General features: G+C 35.4%; 1 protein-coding gene across 3 annotated transcripts in view; it reads right to left on the bottom strand.

The window, feature by feature from the left end:
- Window positions 1-22,833, bottom strand: part of CDH7 (cadherin 7) — a 126,100-nt gene that overhangs the window by 34,995 nt on the left and 68,272 nt on the right. For all 3 annotated transcript variants that reach the window (XM_001492627.7, XM_023647958.2, XM_023647959.2), the window contains exons 5-7: window positions 22,246-22,413; window positions 19,605-19,792; window positions 884-1,137 (exon numbers count right to left, since the gene is read on the bottom strand). In XM_001492627.7, coding sequence (XP_001492677.1) covers window positions 884-1,137; window positions 19,605-19,792; window positions 22,246-22,413 — 610 coding nt within the window. The remainder of the gene's footprint in view (window positions 1-883; window positions 1,138-19,604; window positions 19,793-22,245; window positions 22,414-22,833) is intronic.

The raw sequence follows: 22,833 nt of genomic DNA, 5'->3' as shown, positions 1-22,833 counted from the left end.
AAGGCTATGGTTAGCTTATAAGCTGAACATATCTGAATATAAAACATTCATTGAGTTTTGTACTTTGCAATCAAAATCCAAACTGTCACACTGAAAAGTCTTCGTTAGAAACTCGAATTAAGACATATAATAAAATGTAACTTCAAGAATCTTCCACATATAATATTCATTTAAGAAGAAAATTTATTATATGCACACGGACACATGCATAAACCAAAATATATACATAGGCCTCAGAATGTAAATTTTAGGTAAAAAGTATGAAGTGAAATGTGGTGATATTTTTAAATGTTTACATATCATCATTTCTTAGTCCTAAAGAGGTTAGCTGTTTATAACAATGTGTCTAGTCTCGATACATGACTACTGAAAGAATATTTTTAAATAGTTTTTATACACAGATAGTATTTTATCTTTTATAAGAGAAAATAATAAACTAAACATATGCTATCCAAATAGACCAACATGAAACATGATTTTTTAAAATTAATGCCTAATTAAATTCTTTATAAAATTAGTTTTCTAACATACGCATTTATCCTACAAGTAGGACATGCATCACTTCATCTTTGAACAGAGTTTGCTTCGAAAGTGCTCCGAATAATTGGTTGAATAGGAACATCAGCTATGGCTTATGGATAATAATGGATGCCTAAAAATATTGCTCCATAGTAATGGCCTTGGATAATCAGATGACACATTTCTGAATTAGTAAAATGTTGAGTTGTTCTGACCCTGTTTCACTTCTGCTGTTATGGCTCAATACATATGCAAAACTAGTTTTTGTTTGCTATGAACCAAAAGCATCATAACGCAGAAACATGAGTTGTGAATAAAGCACATTGTTACAAAGCCGCAGAAAAGGAGCGCGATGAGCTTTTACCTCACAGGGCTGTTGGAAGAATCTGGGTCATGAGCTGCTACAGTGCCAATGATATTCCCAACCTGGGTAGCTTCCGACACCTCCATGGGGTACAAGGGGGAGGAAAACACAGGGGGCTCGTCCACATCTTCCACAATGATCTTCACGGTTGTCGTGTCGCTGAAGGGCCCCAAGCTCAGGAAGCGAGGGTCAGCATCTTTGTTTGCAGCCTCTATCCGTAGCGTATAACTTGTTTTGGCTTCAAAATCCAGGTCCTGTAAAGCAAGTTATTAGGAAAATCAAATTGCCAATTAAATAGTCAGCAAAGCAGAGCCTCTTCATTTATGAATGTCAATAAGCATTGAAAGGACTCAGCTACGAAAATGCATCATCAGCATTCAAAAATAATAAATAATAATGCCAATCAGAATCCTTGTCCTTTTCTGGCTCACAGACAACGGTAAGTGCTTTTGCGCTAACTTCATCCACTTTGCTGCCATACGTTGCAGGGGCAAATGCAGGTCTTCAGAATAGCATGTGAAAGAGGATAAGACTTAAAAATCTTTTCCAATAGGGACATCAGACAATATTCTTCAACTATGTAATTTAACTGCACTATCCAGGGGGGCACATTAAAAGGAAAAAAGATATAACTTCCCACTGAATTTCTCCTTTAAAAGGCCATTTTCATTGATTTGGGGGACTCTATCACAATTTTGAGCTTTCAGGTGCTCCAAATGCAGCCACAGCTGCGGAGATGGCATGTTAAGGCTGTGCAGTCTGAAAACACAGCCGATTTTTCTTGATGAAGCACCCACTGCTTCTCCTTTCGCTATTCCTCCACCAGTATACAATATATCTCTCTTATTTATATTAGATGGTTGACAGTTATATTCCAGAATCTCTAGTCTGTAGAGTGACCCAAGTCAAACCATATGGTAGCTTAAAAAAGTTGTAAGGCAATTAAATGTTGTACTAGAGAAGCACCATCTGTGAAAAAAAGAACTATATACACAACACGTTGAAGTTGTTTGTGACAATAACATGCTTTTCTTTCTTCAAGGGACACAGAGTCACAGCTTTTTGTGACTTTCCATCTCAATGTCACCACTGAAAAACTGTCCCCAAATATTATTTACATTTAATGATGTAAAACAAAAATTTTAAAAGGAAATTGACAGAAATATTTTCAAATATAAAGCATAATTTACTTGTCAGTATTTAACAAAAAAGCATTAAGAAAAATGGGCTAAAATGTTATATTGAGAATTGTAATCCAAATTCATCCATCAGGATTATGGGCACGTGTGTGTGTACACATGTAGGTATGCTTGTATTCCAACCCATCCCACAGCATGTGATGCTGATTAAAATAAATAAAACAGTGTAGTTATATAAATATAAAACAGGATATATATACACTTTATGTGTGTATATGCTATATATATGACATGTATATATATATATTATTTATATAAAATATGACACACATATATACATGTGCCCATGTACATATAAAATATAAAAATATATACTGTATATGCATGTGTGTGTATCCACACATAAATATTACTAATGAGATTCCATGGCTTATCTCTGGCCAATACTGAAGGAAAAATATATAAATCAAATACTTAAAATGAGTTTAAAATATCTCAACCAGGAAGTACTTCCTGAAATGTTTATTTGCTTAACATCTGTCTCATCCAGTAGATTGTAAGCTGCAGACTGTTCTGTTCATTACTAGCGTTCTCAGTGCCTGCTATGAATTTGGTATGGAGAAAGGGGTCAATGAATTCTTGTTGAATTAGAAAAAGCTAGAATGCAGATATCCAAACCACAAGAACCTTAAAATTGAGCTATACCTTTGCCACAGAAAATCCTGATGGCCAAAGTGGGAGATGGGGAAAGAAAGAGTCTTTGTTTTTCTTGACAACAAAAAATTTCATGGACTTGCGATGGGAAAATGCAGTTTTAATTCTTGTCTGAGGTTTCATATAAAAATGCTGGGGCACATGGCAGACAGTATCCTAAACCACACTTTATTAACAAATTCCTTAATGTTTTTATGAGGTTACCTTTTTTGTCTAATATCTAAAAATATTTCTATTCTCAACCAAAGGTGAGAATCAGAACCACCTGGGAAACTTTCTAACACACGCCTGCTCCTTCCAAGATTTTGATTCAGCAGATGAGGCACAAGCTTATGTATTTTTAAAAGGTTCATCAGGTAATTGTGATGTAAATTCTCTTATAAGAAACCTGACCTCATCATTAAAATTTTCTTGGGCATATACAGGAAATCCAATATTTAATATGGGTACTGCTGAGAATAAAATAGAGCATTCTTATTTACCTAAATGCACTTAGAAACTCTAAACATACTCACAAATAGCTTGGAGTTAGCCTATTCCGCTTGTTCCTATATTTCTTATAAAACTGACAAATTGTGAGAGAAATCCTATTTTCATATATTACATCCATGTATGATAGAATGTGTTAAAAAAATACCGTTTACCATCTCCTTTTAAATCAATTCAAAACCACAACTTTTAAGATAGTCATTCAGGTTTACCAAAAAGGAAACCAACTATTTCTGTATGCAAGTAAAAGTTTGACTGACTTATGAAAGAATAATTTAAAATTTACTGCACAAATGAGTGCAATTATTTTATAGCAACTAGTTTTTTTAGATGTGTCTAAGAGGCAACAACATGGGGTATAGACATCTGGATGCCACTGAGTCATAAAGAAACACAGTACCATGCATGATGATTGGTTGCCTAAAAGCTATTATGAAAATAGAGCCATAAAAGAATTTATATCAAAGGCTATGAATCAAGATTACAGACAAAAGGAATTGCTACATAAAATGATTTTCAGAGCAAATCAGAATAAGCCAGACATCTAGTTTTCAAAGAGGGGTGTAGTGTGATGGATAGGATTGTTAAACAAATTGAAAAAAAGGCTTTTGCAATAAAATTTTAATTCCTGTTTCTCTTTCTTATTGAATTCTATATAAGCAATACATTCCACAACTATTAGATCTAATGAGCAGAGTTATACTTGGGGAAAAAATTAAAATAACAATTGAGGAAAGACAAAGGAGAAGGAAAGAAAAAGGAGGTAAAAGTAACAAGTAACATCTAAACAGATTCTATTCAGTATTTGAAACTCTGTCTCACTGGAGACTATATATCATTGGAAATTTAACCAAAACACTGTTCACACTGTTGCCCACAATAGCAAGCAACAGTGTGTCTGCCACCTGGTACACATGTAATTTTGGACTTTCACTGGAACTCTTTGCTATTTAGTTTTCGCATCAGTTAATAATACCCACCTTGCATCTTTTTTAATAGATTATTTTTTTTTTTTTTTAGAGAAGGCAGTTTATTGTCCCAGAGGGGCAGAGCTGAGGGAGAAGGTTGCAGAGTCACTTGCCCACATTCCAAGGACACACACTCTATCCTTCCCCGGGGCCATGGCACTGGGGGCCCACAGAGGGCAGAGGTGACTCATGCTGCACTCATGGGTTCTCGGGTTAGGGAACCTGGAATTAAAGTGAGTCACACAGACCCAAACCAGGGATACCAGGGAGCCATTCTGGACCTCCAGAAGCTGCTTTTTCATCTGTTTCAGAGACACTGAAAGAGAGAAGCAGCTTGTTTGGTATGTTCTTTCCCAAACTATAAAACAGGTTGTTTAAATTTATTGCCACCAAAGGATGATGAACTCTAGGATTAAAAAAAGTAAGCATTATAACTAAGACAGGAGTCGGCAACCTTTTCCTGTAAGGACCAGATGGTAAATAATCAGGCTTCATTGGCTATGCATTTTCTGCCACATGTAAATGAATTAGTGTGGCTGTGTGCCAATAACACCTCACTTACAGGCGCTGAAATTTGAATTCTATATAACTTTCACGTATCATACAACATTCTTCTTTCGATTTTTTTCAATCATTTAAAATCGTAAAACCATCCTTAGCTCCTGAGCTGTACAAAACCAGGCAGGCAGTCGTTTGATAATCCCTGATCGAAGGAGCCCAAAATAATAAGCCTATCTTTCCAGACTAGATGCTCAGCCCTCTTCCTCTCACCCCTTTTACTAGAATTAAAATGAACTGTTCACTATAAACAGCACACTTTGTATCTCCCAGTGCACATCACCTGCTTTCTTTCTCATAATTTTGTCTGCCGTTTCTCTGGTTGAAATCTTTCCAAGACAAACACCACCTTCTTTATGCGTGTTCCCATCACCCCTTACCTAACTAATAAAACAACTTCTTTATATTGAGAGCTAACTACGAATAAGGAGTTTTACACACATCTTTAACATGCATATTAACTGATGCAACAACTAAATAGCAAAGAGTTCCAGTGAAAGTTCAAAATTACATGTGTCCTATGGGGCAGACACACCATGTGAACTCAAGGCCACACCCATCTACCACCCATTCCCTTCTGCTGTAACAAGCAGGGATTCATCAGGCTCCAGGAGCAATTAGGGCCCCCTACTGGATGACATTATCAGACTTAGGTCCTTGCCTATCTCACCAACCTCACAGGTTGCTGTAAATTATTTATACATTTAAAGCACCTAGAACAGTGACTGACAGAGTAATCGCTGTTCTGTGTAAATATTTGCTGTGTTACTATGATACTATTATTTCTGCTAGATTATGAGCAAATCAGATGGAAAGTAAAGACTATGTCTTCTCCTCTATGCTTCCCTGATGACACCTAGGCATATGTCTTTGGTAAAGTCAGTTAATATTTGTCTCTTGAATTAAAAAAAGTAACTATCACAAACAGCGTGGTCTCAAGAGTTTCCCCTGCCATTTTTAGCATTTTCAATGGTAAAACTTAAGTTAAAATATAATCCTGAATTTCTTTAACAAAATCATTGCACTACATTTTTCTTTCTCCTTATAGCTTGGCTCCTGGTCTGCAGCCAAATATGCTCTCATTACGCTCAGTGACCTCCTTTTAGATCTTACACTTTTGGCCAATGCTGTTGTTGATATTTCAGGAATTGATCCAACTTGAATCCCTCTGGAAATTCTTCATTCTGTTCTTCTAACCACAGCAAGGTGCCATCAGAGCTGGTTAGTGTGTGTGTGTGCATGCGTGCACGTGTATGCACATGTACGTGTCTATATATTTAGTGTCTTATGTCTAATGTTGATTTTGTACCAAAGCACTAAGACTGTTCATCATCTTTAAAAACATTTCTTTCTCTGGAGATTCCGGCTGTTTTATGGACCAAAGCACGTTCTGTTGCTTTCAATATCCTCCCTGCTTCTTGATCAAATCAATACAATCTTTTTTCCTAAGTAACATAACTCTCGATCATAACTTTCTCTTTATGATTATTCTACTCTAAATAAATCTACTAACAAGAACTTTAAAAGCAATCTATAACCTTGAAACGGATAGCTCAGCAAGAATAATTTTGTAGATTTATATACAAAGATAAAAGATTCTAAAATTATTCCCCAAATACTTTCCAAAAGCAGAACACACCTTCTTAATTATACACTGCCGCCTTTACTTTCTTCCTTCCCTGGGTTGTGACCAAGGAGGCCTTAAGGTTCCCCTCAGCTTGACCAAATTTAGACAGGATTCTTCCCAACCATAGGCCTCTGACCCCCCTTTCATAGAGAATTTACTTTAGAAAACTTTTACTGTAAACCCATTCTCAGTCCTTTCGAGATGTAAATCTTTTCAAAAGCCTCTTGCCATTTTTATAGCCCAGGAATGTCTTTCTCCAGGAACTAGGAGCCATCTCTTTGAAATGTCATCATCAAGGAAGACAGAACCTCTAGTGCTAGCGCTGTGGAGGGTGGCAGCCAACCTTCAGCAGGAGCCTTGCTCCGAGTTGTAAAACTACCTCCTGTCATGAAGATACATGAAAATTTACTTTTCCTTTGGGTAAAGCCAATTAGCAAACACAGATGAACTATGATTCCCCCTGACACACACACTCCAGCTCTTCAATAATTCTCCAGCCCTTTGTTTGATCTGAGCTGAGTTTCAACTGGATTCTGGCTTCCTTCCCCTAGTGCAATATCCTTCAAGTCTGTCTTCCTATTTAACTTTGTCCAGTGTAATTTTTGCTTTGACAGTTGCAAGGGATTTTAGTAGTTTTATGAAGCTTTTATTTGTTATGAATTATTTTGACTCATGAAATGTATATCCAGATATGGGCAAGTTATTTTTTATAAAGAAGAAGGGAAAGATATGTTCCAAATTGTTATATCTATGATTCTATATTTGAATGCACCATGTTGATGCCCTCATAGAGGTTTACGGGTTAAGGGGGAGAGCGGCCTAGAGGCCATGTCAGCTCTGTGGGTGTCTTCTGCTGGAGACTGACCCTTTCAGATCTGTCTCACTGTGCTAGACTTTGAGATTTATGATAGAAGCCAAATTTATTAATCTTACATCTGTCCCGTAGGTAACAGCTGTCTTGGATATAATAGAGATTTACTGATTACTGAATGAAGAAAGAAAAAAAAACCTAAGGACAAATATATCATTTGAAAAATAGCAAAGTAAGTGTAAGCAAATTTAGAAGAAGCAAAAAGCAAAAAAAGGTTACTGCGTGTCTCCATGCCCATTTTATAAGAGTCATCATTTTAACTTTAAAAAAATTATACTTTAAAACAGCTGCTCATAGGTACTTGATACAAATATCCACATTTTGTAAACAGACCATTACCAGTACATAGAAAGTATCTGGTGCTCTACAGGTAAATTGGGACCTTGATAAAGATATCATGAAAAATTGCAGGAATGTTTAAGCCTAAAATATTAAATTATGGTAAGATATTAGGAATAAAATAAAGATATAAATATCAGGAAATATGATTTCCATTATCTAGCTTCACAGGTATCCTCTGACTTCCATGAGTACTTAAATTAACATTTTAACCTAGATATAGCGAGCCCTGAGAATTAAAAAAAAAAAAAAAAAAAGGCAATTTAAGCAGGGATCATAGCATATCTCTATTTTATAACAATTTTTTTAAAATATCTAAGACCATCAACTAAATGCATGTACATTTCCGATTGTTAGTTGAATTTATCCACAAAGAGGTAGCACCATAAACTGCTAAATATATTTTCCATTAACAGTGCACCTTTATGTAGTCCTTACCATGTGCAGGCCACTGTTCTACGAGTTTTACAATATTTACTTATTAACTGCTCACACTCATTGATTCTCACAACATCCTATCACATAATATAGCTTTTAACAGATCCTTTTGACAAATCTGGAAACCGAGTCAAGGAGAGGTTGCATTTCTTGCTCACAACCACAAGGACAGTGTGACTCCAGTGTCTTTGTTCCCATAGACTAAGAAAAAAATCAGAATGAACTGGAAGTATGAATCAGACAACCTAAAAGAAAAAGAGTAGTAGTTAATCCCAGGTGATGACAAAGGAAGAAGTGGGATAAGTCCTATAAAACTGATGTAAAAAACAGGCAGTCCATGTTGGAGTGGTGAGATTCAAGAGAGAGAAACTGAGGGCTCTTATCACCAAAATGTCCACTGCCATCATATCTTACTTTGACTTGTGCACAGAATGCCGAGATCAGCCTACCTAGACTCTATCCAGACCCAGCTAATGCATGTCTGGGCTTCTCTTATGTTCTGTTGTCTGGATCAGCTTTTCCACTCACAGAAACGTTCCATTTTGACTTCTGTATTAATTTCTTACGGCTGCAGTAAACAAACTACCACGAACTTAGTGGCTTAGAAAACATCTATTTTCTCTTACAGCATTGGAGGTCAGAAGTCTAAATCTAGGTATCAGCAGGGCTGCATTCCTTCTGGACACTGCAGGGAAGAACTGTTCCAGCTTCCAGAGCCCACATGCATGGTTGGCTCATAGCCCCTTCCTCCATCTTTTAAAGCGCATCACTTCAGCCTCGGGTTCTGCTACCATATCTCTTTCTTCTGATTCTGAATCTTCCTGCATACCTCTTATAAGGACCCTTGTGATTACACTGAGCTCAATGAGACAATCCAGAATAACCTCCCTATCTCAAGCCCCTTAACTTAATCACATCAGCCAAGTTCCTTTTATAAGGTAAAATATTCACAGGTTCCTGGAATTAGAGTATTGACATCTTTGGAGGGGGTCACTATTCTGTGAACCACAACCTCCTACTGCGAATTTAGGTAGGCTGTTTTGATTTTATAAGCAGACTATAGAAAATAAGCCTTGCAAATGACTATACTCCTGCCCAACATTTAAAACCTGGTTCCCACTACAGTTCATATGGATTCCCTTACTGGCTGAGGTCTATATTTCCCAGCATGTACTACTGATTGTACCCGGAGACTTCCATGGAGGGTCTCATACATTCTCAGGAAAGCAGAATCCAGATTATGACCCACAGATGGTTTAGTTTATGTTTTCCTGGGAACCTTTATCAAACAGTGGCAAATGTTAACTGATTTTGATGCATACAGTTACTTTGTGAATAATGCTGACATTGGAGAGAAGACTACAGTGGAGATCAGCCGACCTGAGATTCAGTCTTACTTTTGCCACTTCATGTAAGTGTAACCTGAGGTTTTTTAGTTTCTTTGGAGCAGAGCTGGGGCTCAAAATCTTTTTTCTATTTTCCTGGAGTGCATAACATTTTATAGCTCCTCTCTTTTCATATATTTTTCCCCCTCACTCCTTGAACCTGGGCTGGCCTGTCATACTTTGATCAATATAATGTGGCAGAAGTGAGGTTGTGCCAATTCTGGATAACAGCTTCAAGAGACCATGCAGCTTCTGTTCTTGTCATTCTTGGAACAAACCCAGGTTAGCTACTGGATAATGAAAGGCACATTTCCACCCAGCAGACAGAGAGCCACCTCCACACAGGCAGAGCCACCAAGCTGACCAGTAGCTGACTACTGACACATGTGTGAGCCCACCTAAGACCAGCAGAAAAATCACCCTGCTGAGCCCCCATCTAATGCTGACCCACAGGACCTAAGGAAATCATGTTGTTTTAATGCACTAGGCTTTGGGGTGATTTGTTAAGTAGAGGTGGACAGCTGCTATAACCATGGAAAGAGAGTAAGAGTTGGTGACTTCAGTTTTTGACATGTGATGGCAGCATATCCAGGTAAAATGAACCAAAATAGACTTGAAATGACCAAATGAAATAATGGGAGACAGGTCAGATCCAGACATGGGAATTTCTTTGAACTCCAGGCCCTTAACGCTTCTAATCATTTCTTCATTGGTCATGTTTCATCTTTACTATCTAACATAGATTCCGTGATCCACCAATTCCCTCTTCTATTGATAATAAATGCAATCCCTTTTATTTATCTGAATATGAATTTTTGTTTTTTGCTTTGTTGATCAGTTATTTTTAAACTCTCCTAAAATACCTTAACCTAGAAGAATAAAACAATTTGCCTTCTCTGAATGCTTCTCTATCCTGCTAACTTAAATTTTTCAGTTTCACTAAGTAACTAAGTAAAGCATTCTTTCCCTCACTTTATATATATGATATATGGATGTCCTCAATTGTCCCTTTAATTGCCATGCATTTGCTTATGATTCTGAAATCTAAGTTTGTACTCTAGACCTCTCCCTTGAGCTACAAATGCTTATTCATAATCTCCTAGATCTATTTTCCTAGATATTACAGGTACCTCAAACATAACATATTCCAAATCATTGTCAATCATCTCCACGCTCTCATTCTGAAGGAACGGCACCATTATTTATCTAATTACTCATACTAGAAACATCAGCTTTGTCCTTAAATTCTCTCTCCAACTTTCCCTATACAATCATTAAATCCTCTCATCTATTTTTTAAATATCTCTTTCTTGGAATCCCAATGAAACTAATTTAGGAAACAACACAGCATGGAAAAAGACAGAAGTAAGGAAAATTGTACATTATCTGTGACTTGTACTAAGCAAAAAAATATCATGATGGACTCACTGGAAAATGTCTTTGACATACACATATTCTGAGAACATTGCTCTGACAACTGTTGAAATCAAAGAATACAGAAAATACTCCTAAGTGAACAGGGTCTCAGTCTCTTTGATCAAGTCTATCATGTGTTGACATTTACATTAGTATCAACTTTCTTCAAAGAGTGTTGATTTCTTTTCTTCTTTTTAAGACTCTAAATTCTCCTCTAATCTTGTCTATTCAAATACGGGTAAGTTTAGACCTTAATAAGCAGATAACAGCTTGTATACATGCACACATCTGCATAATGATTAAATGATGTTAGGATCTACTTACATATACACAGTAACAATGGGTTAAATAAATTGGAAAATATAATCTGAAATTCAGAAGTTCAGTAAATTAGAGTTACTGTATTAATCTTATCATATCTAGCCTTTAAAACTAAATCCAAAATTTATGCCTTTTCACAGTTAAATGAGAGAAGTATCTTTGCTCCATTTTCAGAAATGTGCATCCACAGCAGCAGGATTAAATGAATATAATCTTTGAAAGAAAAATGTAATGAGAAGAAGAAAAATAAATTGGAAATGTTGTTGGTTTGATTTTCCTCCACCACACATCAGCAGCATTTTATTAAATCCTGAAATACAGACTTGACTCTGGGAATTAGCCCCTCATTATTGCAAGTAGTGGACAAAGGACATACTTCAATAGCGAGATAGTAAACCCCCGAGCTTAGAAATCTGTGCGGCCGAGGTCAAGGTTGAAAGGACACTGCAGATTCTAACTCTTCCTCCCCCACAGTTAACGGAGGCTAGCCACACTGTATACCTCCACAATAATGCTCTATTATTTGATGTTTTTTACTTCATTCAGCCTTTTTGAGGGTATGAATACGAGGAGATTATCAAGATAGCCCAGCAGAATTGGCCTGAAGAAGCTCCAATATCTTATTTGACAGAGTGACAAGATGAGGCACCAAACAAGTCATTCACGTGCCAGGGACAGGATGTGTACTTATCCTTCACAGGAAATGCATCTTGAAGGTGCTCATTTTTTACTGCACTGTAACTCTATGGTAATATATTTTCTAGAAGCAAAATTCCATAGTTAATCCCAACTGAGATCTTATATTGAAAACTGAAGTACATTAGAGGAAGGATTGCCATATCTCAAAGGAAAAATAAAACTAAAGTTCCTACATAGTAAATTATGATATGGAAATGCAAACAGAAAGAACTCTAGGTGGAAAGAAAGATACAGTTTTCACTCACATGGGGTAATGTTTATGTTTATACTTTGTGAAATTTAAAGCTGTATATAATTAGTTATAAAGGTTATCACAAATGGCCAGAGAAATAGCTTGCACTTTGCATTAGCTGCTTAACATTGTAGTTTTCTTATCTTTTTCTAATATCTAAATTCTAGGATCATGGTTTATTCTTAAGGTATAGAAACAATAATTAAATTATGAAAGAAATAATTCTATGCCAACACCTACACAAATCTTTAGCTTTGAGGATTCTGCATATTTGGTCATATTGATAAAACATTTTCTACATAAGACAGTGGAGCAAAATAGCATGACTGAAGGTAATATTTTATAATTCTGTACTTATTTTTCTTTTTTTTAATATATGTCTTTTTTTTTTAATGCTTTTTGGTGAAGGAGATTGGTCCTGAGCTAACATCTGTTGCCAATCTTCCTCTTTTTATTTTCTTCTTATTTCCTCCCCAAAGCCCCAGTACATAGTTGTATATAGTAGTTGTAATTCATTCTAGATCTTCTATGTGGGATGCTGCCATAGTGGGTCTTGATGAGTGATGTGTAGGTCCGCGCCCAGGATCCGAACTTGTGAACCCCGGGCCACCAAAGCAGACTGCATAAACTTAACCACTCAGCCATGGAGCCAGCCTCATTAATATACATTTTTTTAAAAAGATTCTTTGTCTGCTCTTATCTCCCTGCTCCTAAGTTTACCCTATGCAAAGTATAGCATATGTAAAAGTTTCAAAATATGACAATAATTTGCTCAAACTGGAATAAATCTCATTATAACCATGACGGTACATTGCTTATGAAAAAGCAGTGCACTAAAGTTTTATTATACTATAGAGTACAGAAAAAATAAGTTCAGATGATTATCAAGCACGGTTCACAGGTACAAAATAACCAAATTCCAGTAGAAATGACACTATCTAAATGGATATTAGAACACTTATCCAAATGTAAAGTAACATTTAGAGACATTCAGAATCATCAGAACAAATACATTTATGTCTTAACAAAAATCTTGTTAATATCCTAGCACGGCCTGGTTATAAATGTTTTCCTATACTTAGGAGAGACTAGAAAACCTGTCAACAAATGGTTCCTTTTTATGGACTTCCCAGAATATTCTATTATTTATCTCAGTGAAAATTTAAAAATATTCTGAAAGCAATGGAAGAAGGCTTCATTTGTCTTCTTTCAGAATTTCTTGGTTTTAGTCAGAATGCTCTTGTGACTCAGATTCAGAAGCCCACTCTGGATTTCACAGATGATTCCACTCTTCTCTAGTATAGAAAGAATACTGAATTTATGAGAGTCATACATTTTTTTTTTTAGATTGGCCCTGAGTTAACATCTGTTGCCAATCTTTTTTTTTTTTCTTCTTTTCCCCAAAGCCCCCAAGTACATAGTTGTATATTCTAGTAGTGGTTCCTTCTGGTTGTGCTATGTAGGACGCTGCCTCAGCACAGCTTGATGAGCAGTGCCATGTCTGTGCCCAGGATCTGAACCTGTGAAACCCTGGGCCATGGAAGTGGAGCACGCACTTAACCACTCGGCCACAGGGCTGGCCCCACATACCTTCTTTTTGGAGACTCCACTCACTGTGAGGGATCTCTGGAAATGTTTTACTGGAATGGACTACAGACTGCAATTTTATTAAAATCTTGATAAGTAGAACTGAAAATCAAAATTGTGTCCTTGAGGCCCACAGGCAGTTGTTAGTTCTAACAGAGAATCAGAAAATCTTAATAGACTTCTTTCATTATGAGAAAACCACTCCAAAGAGACTTTGGTTTAAAAAATGTAAGCAAAGACACTCTTCTGAAATAGAGAACTGAGATACTGTTGGCTTCTGATGGAAAAGCACTTGGGTTTGGGGGTGAATACTGCCTTTGTAAGGTCAGCAGAATACAATGTTTTAGATGGCGGATTTGGGCACGTGGAGAAGAGGGATGGATATTCCATACATGATGCCTAGTGGGTTGAAGTCATACGGCTGGATTGAAGGCCAGAAGCTTATACAACCGTTCTCATGAGCTATAGTGACACTACTGATTTTTAACTTACTTTTGCAGCTCTCATTATTGAAAGCTCTCATTAATTCTAATAATTCTTCAATGAATTCCTTTAGAATTTCTAAGTATATAGCTTCAGTAATGATTATTCTATGGCTTCCTTTCAATTTGTTGTATCACTCTGTCTTATTCCCTTAGTATAAGGTAGAGCCTTTTCAAACTAGTTGGAATAATAAAAACAAAATCGTGTTGAGTTTTGAATGGCAATTTAAAAAAAGGATGGATTTAAGAATTGAGAAGCTATAAGCAGATCATGAGCTCGAGAGCTATTAAAATAGTTTCAGAGTGAAGCAATAAGCAATGATAACCAACCCTAGGATAATACCAAAGAGAATAGAAAAAATGCAGCCAAGAGCTATTATATCTCAATAAGAGGCAAGAAGAGAAACTACAAATGACTTTAAGGCTTTTAACTTACTAACAACAACAACAACAACAAAACTGTGCTATTTGAACTACGAACAGGAAAGTGACAACATTTTAAATAAATATTGATACTGTGGGGGATCAAAATTTGCCACCCAAAAAATGTGTCTCTTTGGCTTCATTATTTTTAAGAACAAAAGACTCATAAAGAAACTTTGACTTTCCCCCAACTGCCTAAAAAATTTAAGATAGAAGGGCTGGTCCAGGAAGGAGCTGATACCATGGGTAACCATAGTAGAACATGAACTAGGCGTGGTAGACAGGAAGGAACCTAGCCAGGCCCACTGAATCAAAGTCCTCCCCACATCCCATCGTCTCTGCAATGTATGGCACACAGTTGTTCACCAAACATTTGCTTTTCCATCTCCATGCCTCCACTCCTTTGAAGTCCCAAACTACTACTCCAATATCCTCCTTTGTCTTTAGCCGAGTTTAGGTATTTAAGGTGGCGGCTTCATCCATCGTGGTGAGTTACTCAGTTTTCCTGAGTTTCTCCCATGTAGACATGTTATTAAGCATGTTTGATTTTCTCCTGTTATTCTGTCTCATGTCAGTTTAATTCTTAGACCAGCCAGAAGGACCTAGAGGCTAGAGGAATAGTTCTTTGTCTCCTACAATACTCATTATAATACAGTCCTTTGAAAAGAAGTAAAATGCTTGAAATGAATTAGAATTATCACAGACAGTTGCAATAATAAGGCTTCAAGAGAAATTAGAAAATACAATTTTCTATTCTACAGTATATTTTATTATAGCTGTCCCTTAAATATCTTTTAGTATTTATTATTTGTAATCCATTTTTATTTGCAAATCTTGTTCATGTATGTTCATGTATGAACATGTATGTTCCTATTTACTAACAGCGGCCTTGCAAGGGAGCAGAAAGGCATGGAGGAGCCCCTTCACTTGCATTGCCTCATCTGTTGCCAACATCCCCTTCCGCATTAATTGACCTAGTTCTAGTTCCCTGAACCTAACATGCTTTCTTATGGTGAATCTTTGCACAGGTGGTTACCTCTGTGAGAAAGTCTCCCTTTCCCTCTCTACCTGGGAAACAGTATTATCCATCCACAATTCAACTTCTTCCTCAGGCCATGATCAAACCTTTGAGAGACTAGGTGGGACTGAGCAGTTGGCTGGCAGATGGGGCCTGAGCTCTCTTGGACACTTCTGTAGAGACTTGGATATTTATCCAAATCTTTGTGGCCACAGCTAAGCCTATGGAAAACCTATGGTATTTGTGGAACTGAGACAACTTCATTACATTTTTAGTAGAACTCCCAACACTGAAGGGAAACACACACGCGTGTGCACACACCCCCTTCCTTGAACAAGAAAAACACAGACAATTTGACTTCCTCTGTTTACCTATTTGCATTAAAGAAGAAAGAATAGGAGTGATTTTCCAGACTTGAAAGAAGAGTTAGAGTAAGTGGGCATGGGAGCAAGCACGGGAGAGTCCCACAGGAGGAGAGAATGTTTGAAGAGCTAGAAGAAAGTTTATGTTGCTTGCAGACATTAAAAGTAGCTTAGTGTCTACTGTAGATCTTTGAATGGAACTGAGGAATGGTGGGATATGGATCTGGCAAATACAAGTCTAAATAATTCTGGGGTCCAATAGTTCTTTGATGTTCATTTCAGGAGTTGGAATATGAGCCTTATTTGAGCTTTTTAAACAGGACAAGCCCTGGATTAATAGAAGACCTTTGTACAGTACTAGGCAGAGTCACTGCACATAAAATGTGTATTACATTTTTGAATAAAATACTAATTGCTTGAAAGTGAGAAAATTATGGATTAATAGTTTTTCATCTAAAAGCTAAATTAATCTGTAATACCATAAACAATTTTTTCACGTGAAAAGAATTCAGCAATCACTAAGCTTGAACTACAGAGAAAAGTAAATATTTCATTTCCACTAGTTTTAATCAACTCTGATAGGACCACTTATTTATGTTTGTTTATTTCAATATTGGTAAGAACTCTGAGTTGGATTGGTTAGGTGCTGGAATATCTCAATAGGCAATGCAGAACTATAATTTTTAAAAATGAGTTTGTGGGTGGAGGGAGCTTCGGAAATAAAAATTAGGCTGATGTATACCAGGTAATTACCCCAATATCTATTATCTACCCAGAACTGTGTGGACAAGGAGGGTAAGAGGAAAGTATGAAGCAATGTTTGCTTACACTAAAGACTTTTAGCATGAAGAAAACTGTGAAATTTTATTTACAATGATTTCTACATAGATATTATCTATACGTTATAAACTCCATAGGTTTGTCTAAATATTACCTTTTTCAAATAGCAAAGTTTCAGACATCTGTCTTAATAGACACGCATTCTATGATAATGAGTTAATAATTATTAAAATTTTGCAGAACTACACTGCTTAAGCTCATGTTATCTATCACTATAGACTATTTTGCTTTCTGAATGTAATGGTTCTGCCCCAATATGGTAAAGAGATCCTCCACATGAAGATAAAACTTAAACATCAGATCAATCTTCCACATTAGCCAAGTTAGAGCAAACTTAACCATCTTAGAAGTAATAAACCATTACTCATTTCTTAGTCTAAATGATTGTTCATATAAACAGAGTGTTTGACTACACTCAAAATGATATATAAAATCAAGTTTGCATTCAACACTTGGGCTTTGAAGGGATTTCTTAAGAAGTCCTGTATTTAACCTGAATGTGACTTTTGACCCTTGATACCTAGATGGTAGACTCAGTTCTACATTTTACAGTAGTTCAAAAAGATTTGCTTCATTAAATTTTTTACTGGCTATTAATGCCACAGCAGTAAAATTGTGAAATTGTCCACCATCATTGTTTCTCAAGGTTCTCCTATATACTGAGCGTGCTTAATTATTCCAAAACTGTCATTGACATTATGTAAGAAAAGAAAGGAGAAAAAACAACAAAAATTAGACAGTATTCATACATTAAAGGCCACTGGAGAAAATAAAATTTATTTCAATTGCCAAGAATTTAAACTAAAAATAACACAATTTTGATCTCATATTTATTATAAGAAATTATTAAAAACACTTAGCTAACTTGTTATATAATGACCAGTTCATAAATCTTTACCAATTATTGAATAGGTGCAAAACATCACTCAGGTGGTTGTGAATGGGTAGGAAATTTCTAGTATCAAACATAAAAAATCCAGGGCTAGCCCTGTGGCCGAGTGGTTGAGTTACATGCTCCGCTTCGGCGGCCCAGGGTTTTGCTGGTTCGGATCCTGGTCGCAGACATGGCACTGCTCATCAGGCCATGCTGAGGCAGCATCCCACATAGCACAATCAGAGGCACTCACAACTAAAATATACAACTATGAACTGGGGGAGCTTTGGGGAGAAGAAAAAAACAGACTGGCAACAGATGTTAGCTCAGCTGCCAATCTTTAAAAAAGAAAAAAAAACAAAAACCCACTAATCCAAATATTTAAAGGATTTGGAATGTTTTTGAATCTTAATTCATTAGACAGGCTATGGTGTCTTTTTTAATACCTGAGAGAGCTTCAACAATACACTAAATTTGAGCCCACTGAATCTTTAGGCCTTGTGTTTGCATTTGGACAAGAAGTTTCATCCACAACTATACTCAAAGTAGAATATAATGCGCTGTCAATTAAATAATATTTTGGTTTGGCCTTTTAATAATATTTGTATGAATCTAGTAACATTGTAATTATAATAATAACTAGTACAAATACAAATATCTCATATCAAATATATATATTTGTATATATATTTCTTCAATGATTTATTCTATCTCATTATAATTTATAACATATACGTATGTGTTCAATAAAAATAATTTAAACATGTATTTAAAAATTCTTGAATATGAGCAGATTGATTTTAGATGAATCTCTGAAATCTTCGAGCATTTGTAACTTACCGCACTTCTTTTATTTTAGACAAGAAAACAAAACATTTACCAACAGTTGGCCTATCCTAGTTATTGAAACTTTTTTACACAGATTGTTACCAGCTGAGCTAAAACAGCATCTGTCCACTAGAAATAGTTGCAGAAATATTTTATCCATTGGTCTGAAATCAAACATATGTTTTCCTATAACAACCAAAATATGACTTTCTTTACTGATGTGTGTTAATTGAAAAGTGTTAATTACAGAGGTACACACCTGGATTGTCAGACTAGCATAAATCCCAGTATCTTGGGGGTGTGGATTTTCATATATATTTTAATTTTCAGTGTTTCAAATATTTGAGAAAATAAGGCTATATTCTGGAATAATTCCTTTTGACTTATTTCAATTTAACATTTGTCAAAGATGATGTCTATACAGCAGAGAGAGGAAAGAGCTCATTTTCCCCATATCTAACCAGTGTTGGGAGCTAATTTAAATATACTGTGACAAATAGTCTTTAGTTTGGATAATAATAACTTTCTATTGCCTTTGCATTTATATTTAAGGGATTATGATAGGCTTCACAACTTTCCGTGCTCTGCTGTTTGTATGAATTCTTCAAGCACTTCAATTAGTATAAATTTTAAAACAGAATAATTGGTAACATAGCAACTCTTCAACATTTTGGTTTATATTTCCAAGTTTGTTTACATTATTTTCATGGATGTGGAGTGCTTGTCTAGTTTGCTTACAAAGGCCTTTGGTTGATTTTAGGGTTTCCTTACTGGAACAGTCTACGAAGAAGCAAATTCAAGTCTTGAAGTAGGTCATTTAAAACAGTACATTTGTGAGTGTGTCTTATTGTTATAGAGCTATAGATAAGGGCTGTGGGTTTACTCAGAGAATAGAATTGATGGAGTGTGATTACAAATGTCATACAAGATTCCCTACGATTCTGACACCTAAAAACAAATGCATAGCTTTTCTTCCTAAAATTAAAATAATAATGGTTTCATGTGGACATTCAGTTTGTCTAATAATACATTCTTCCATCAAAGCAGACATGGCTGCTCAGCAATCTCTGTGATGTTGCCCTCATAGAAAATAAAAACAAGAAAATATTACCTTTTGTATAGTAATGATTCCTTCTTGTGTATCTTTGTCAACAGAAATCTTGAAAATGCCTAATCCATCACCATCCACAATTTTATATTCCATTTCAGCATTAGCTCCTATGTCTGCATCAGCAGCTTTAATTCTGGCCACAACTGAGGCCACTGGCAATGATTCTGGGACATTATATTGGTAAGACCCTGTGAAATTCAAAACAAGGAATGAACAAAACCAAGCTAACCGATAAAAATGTAACTATTTGGTTATTTTGCATCATCTTCGCTTAATTTGTTTTTATTTTTTATAAAGAAGATGCTAAGGCAATATGAGATGAATGACAAGTTTCATATAGCCTCAAGAAATTTCATGATAATAATCAATATGTGACAGCAGAAACAGATGGCCAGAGGAAAGGCAAGAGAAGAATCGCCATTTTGGCATTTCTAGTGGTGAAAGACCACTACTTTTAATAAGAAGAATAAAATTAAAATAAATTTAATTAACATATAAGCATTGAATGTAAATAATAATATAAATATTAAAAATAAAAATTGCATAGCTTAGGCTTCATACGGACAAATACAAGCCTAAATAGTTCTGATTGCTAAATGTTCGAATTTACTTAATAGCAACTTTTACTAAGAAAGTTTCAGAAAACTGGACAAGCAAGTTTATGAAAGCCAATATTAGTCTTCTTTCAGCTTGTACATTTACCAAGGAGAAGAATTATTTTTGTGAGCTGTATGTAGGACTGATCTGGGGCATAACGGTATAAGAGCAGAGGCAATATTGTTTGAACAGGAGGAAAGAAAGCAAAATAGGAAGAATAACTTTTTAAACTTTCCTTGGTAAAAACTCCTCTTCGCCCTCTCTCAACTTAAAAAAAAAAAGTTCGAGAAGCAGAGGAAGTATATGAACCATCCCTTCGAAACCAGGAAAAGCCTCAGAACACAACGCTCCTTCACCATTTTTCTCTAATCATCTACTTTTTCTGTTTCCTCCACCCTATTCCATCTTCTTTTGGTTGTTAAATGTGGCACATTTTCACTTTTTTATGAAGAGAAAAGAAAGCATTCTCTTTGAAAAGAATAGAGAAAGGAAAATGTATCCTTTTTAAGGATAATTTTAGGCTGATAGGTATTGCTGTTCCCAATTTTCTAAATTCTGTTAATAGTTACTGATTTTTAAAAAATTGATTACAACATGTACTTATCATTTCTGAGTGACCCCTTTCACACATCCAGAAGTGTCCTTAGTAAAATCTAAAAATTTCAAGGTTAGAATAGTAATTAAATGGTAGAGAAAATTCCAGCAAAGATGAAAAACCTAATGACATATCCTTGGCTTCCCTCACTTTAATAAGTAGGAGATTATCTAATAAGCTAGAAAACAGTGCTCTATTTTATCAAATCATGACAACTGAAACCACAAAAATTCTAATTATCAATTCTTATCACTCTAGGCTTAAAGAAAAGAGAAATAGTTAATTTTATCATGAGCCCAATATAATTACATAATTATGTTTTGTGGTTTTTTTTAATCCTACAATCTACCTCTCATCCTCCATTATGAGCCAACATGAACACAATTAAGAATAGGTTCATTTTATTAAGTGCTAAACTTAGGGTAATTTTTCTTTATTTTGCCAGGAGGTATTGAAATGACTGTTGTACAATAGCAATATAAATAATAAAATATGTAAAATAAAAAATAAACCTCTAAAGAAGCAACATTTCAAGGAGAAAACAGTGACATTCATATTTGCAGAGAAAGCTTCCTTATTCAATATCATTTGCCTCTAAGATCTGTTTGTCAAGGAGCTTAGTTCCCCATTTCTATCAGACAAGCATTTTAGAGACATTGTAGTCTGTACAATTTCCTTACTTTCTTGAGCATTCTAAATAAATACCACATACACATAAAAAAGAAAAAAAGCAACCAAAAGAGAATGAGATGAAATGCTTTTTTTTACAGCCAGACATTTCTACCTAAAGAAATCTTTTTTTCCCTTTTTCTTTGTTAAGACAAAAGCCGCTTTGGTCAAAGAGACTAAATTGAGGGCATGTGGTTTTCTGGTTCTTTGCATTGATTTCTTCCGAAACACCTGAGTGTTTGCACAAGAAAGATGTGGAAGACCAGCCAAAGGCATGTCCACCGTGTCGGAACTGGTTAAAAAAAGTGTGGGATGAAAAATAAAGAAGTTCTGTACTCTTCTATTTTTACTTTAAAAGTAAAAAATATTTTAAAAATATTATTTAAAAAATTTTTAAAAAATAAAGCAATATTTTACTTTACAAATAAAGCAATTACTAAGTGGCAACAACCACATAGCTAACAAAATGTATAAAAAATAAGTCAGAATAAAAAGATTACTACATAAAAAACAATAATTGTCTAGTAAACAAAATGTGAATGAAGGAAAAAACATATTATATTTAAGATAGAATAAAAAGATAAGATTGCTTCTATTTGTTTTCAATACCCTTATTATTCCATATTTCTGAATTAAAATCATGCCACTGAGAAAACAAAATTGTAGGAGAATGTAGTAAGATTCATTTGAGAAGTATTTGGAAAAATTCCTTTTTAGGGAAATTTTTATAGATTGGCAAGAAAAGTTAGTGCCCTTGCAACACTGAACAGAATAGCTTACTTCGAGGAAAGCGAGGAGGGTTATCGTTGACATCAGTTAGGGTCACGGTAACTGACGTGGTTCCTGAGAGTCCTCCGTTTTGACCAACCATATCCTTTGCCTGAATAACAAGCAAATACTGGTCTTTAGCCTCTCTATCCATGTTTGGGAGGGCGGTCTTGATGACTCCTGCAAAATTTCAAATCCCAGTAAAACGCATCATGAATCACTGCATTTATACTAATGAAGAACACTGACATTGGCACAAGTCGCTCTTGAGTTGCTGCCTTTTGTTGTTTTATTTATTTTTAATAATTTTAATGCACATTAAAGGCCAAGGAAATACAACAGTTATACACTATTATGAAACACAGAACATGCTATAATGTGAAAGAACAAAGTTTCTCCATATTGGATAGAGAAGATTATCTTTAGGTTTCATGGAAATATTGTTCATGAAATACCAACTTTAAATAAAACGTACTTCTTATCTAGAATAATAGGCAGTCACCTGTACAAATATATGACAATGAACCCGTCTTTATCTTCTCTTTCTCCCTCTTCAACAACTTAATTCCGGGTGACATGAAATCACCATAAACCTTTCAA

This window comes from Equus caballus, chromosome 8, assembly GCF_041296265.1.
Source record: "Equus caballus isolate H_3958 breed thoroughbred chromosome 8, TB-T2T, whole genome shotgun sequence".
In the NCBI taxonomy this organism is placed as follows: Eukaryota; Metazoa; Chordata; class Mammalia; order Perissodactyla; family Equidae; genus Equus; species Equus caballus.
This window is presented reverse-complemented; position numbering and strand designations above follow the sequence as displayed.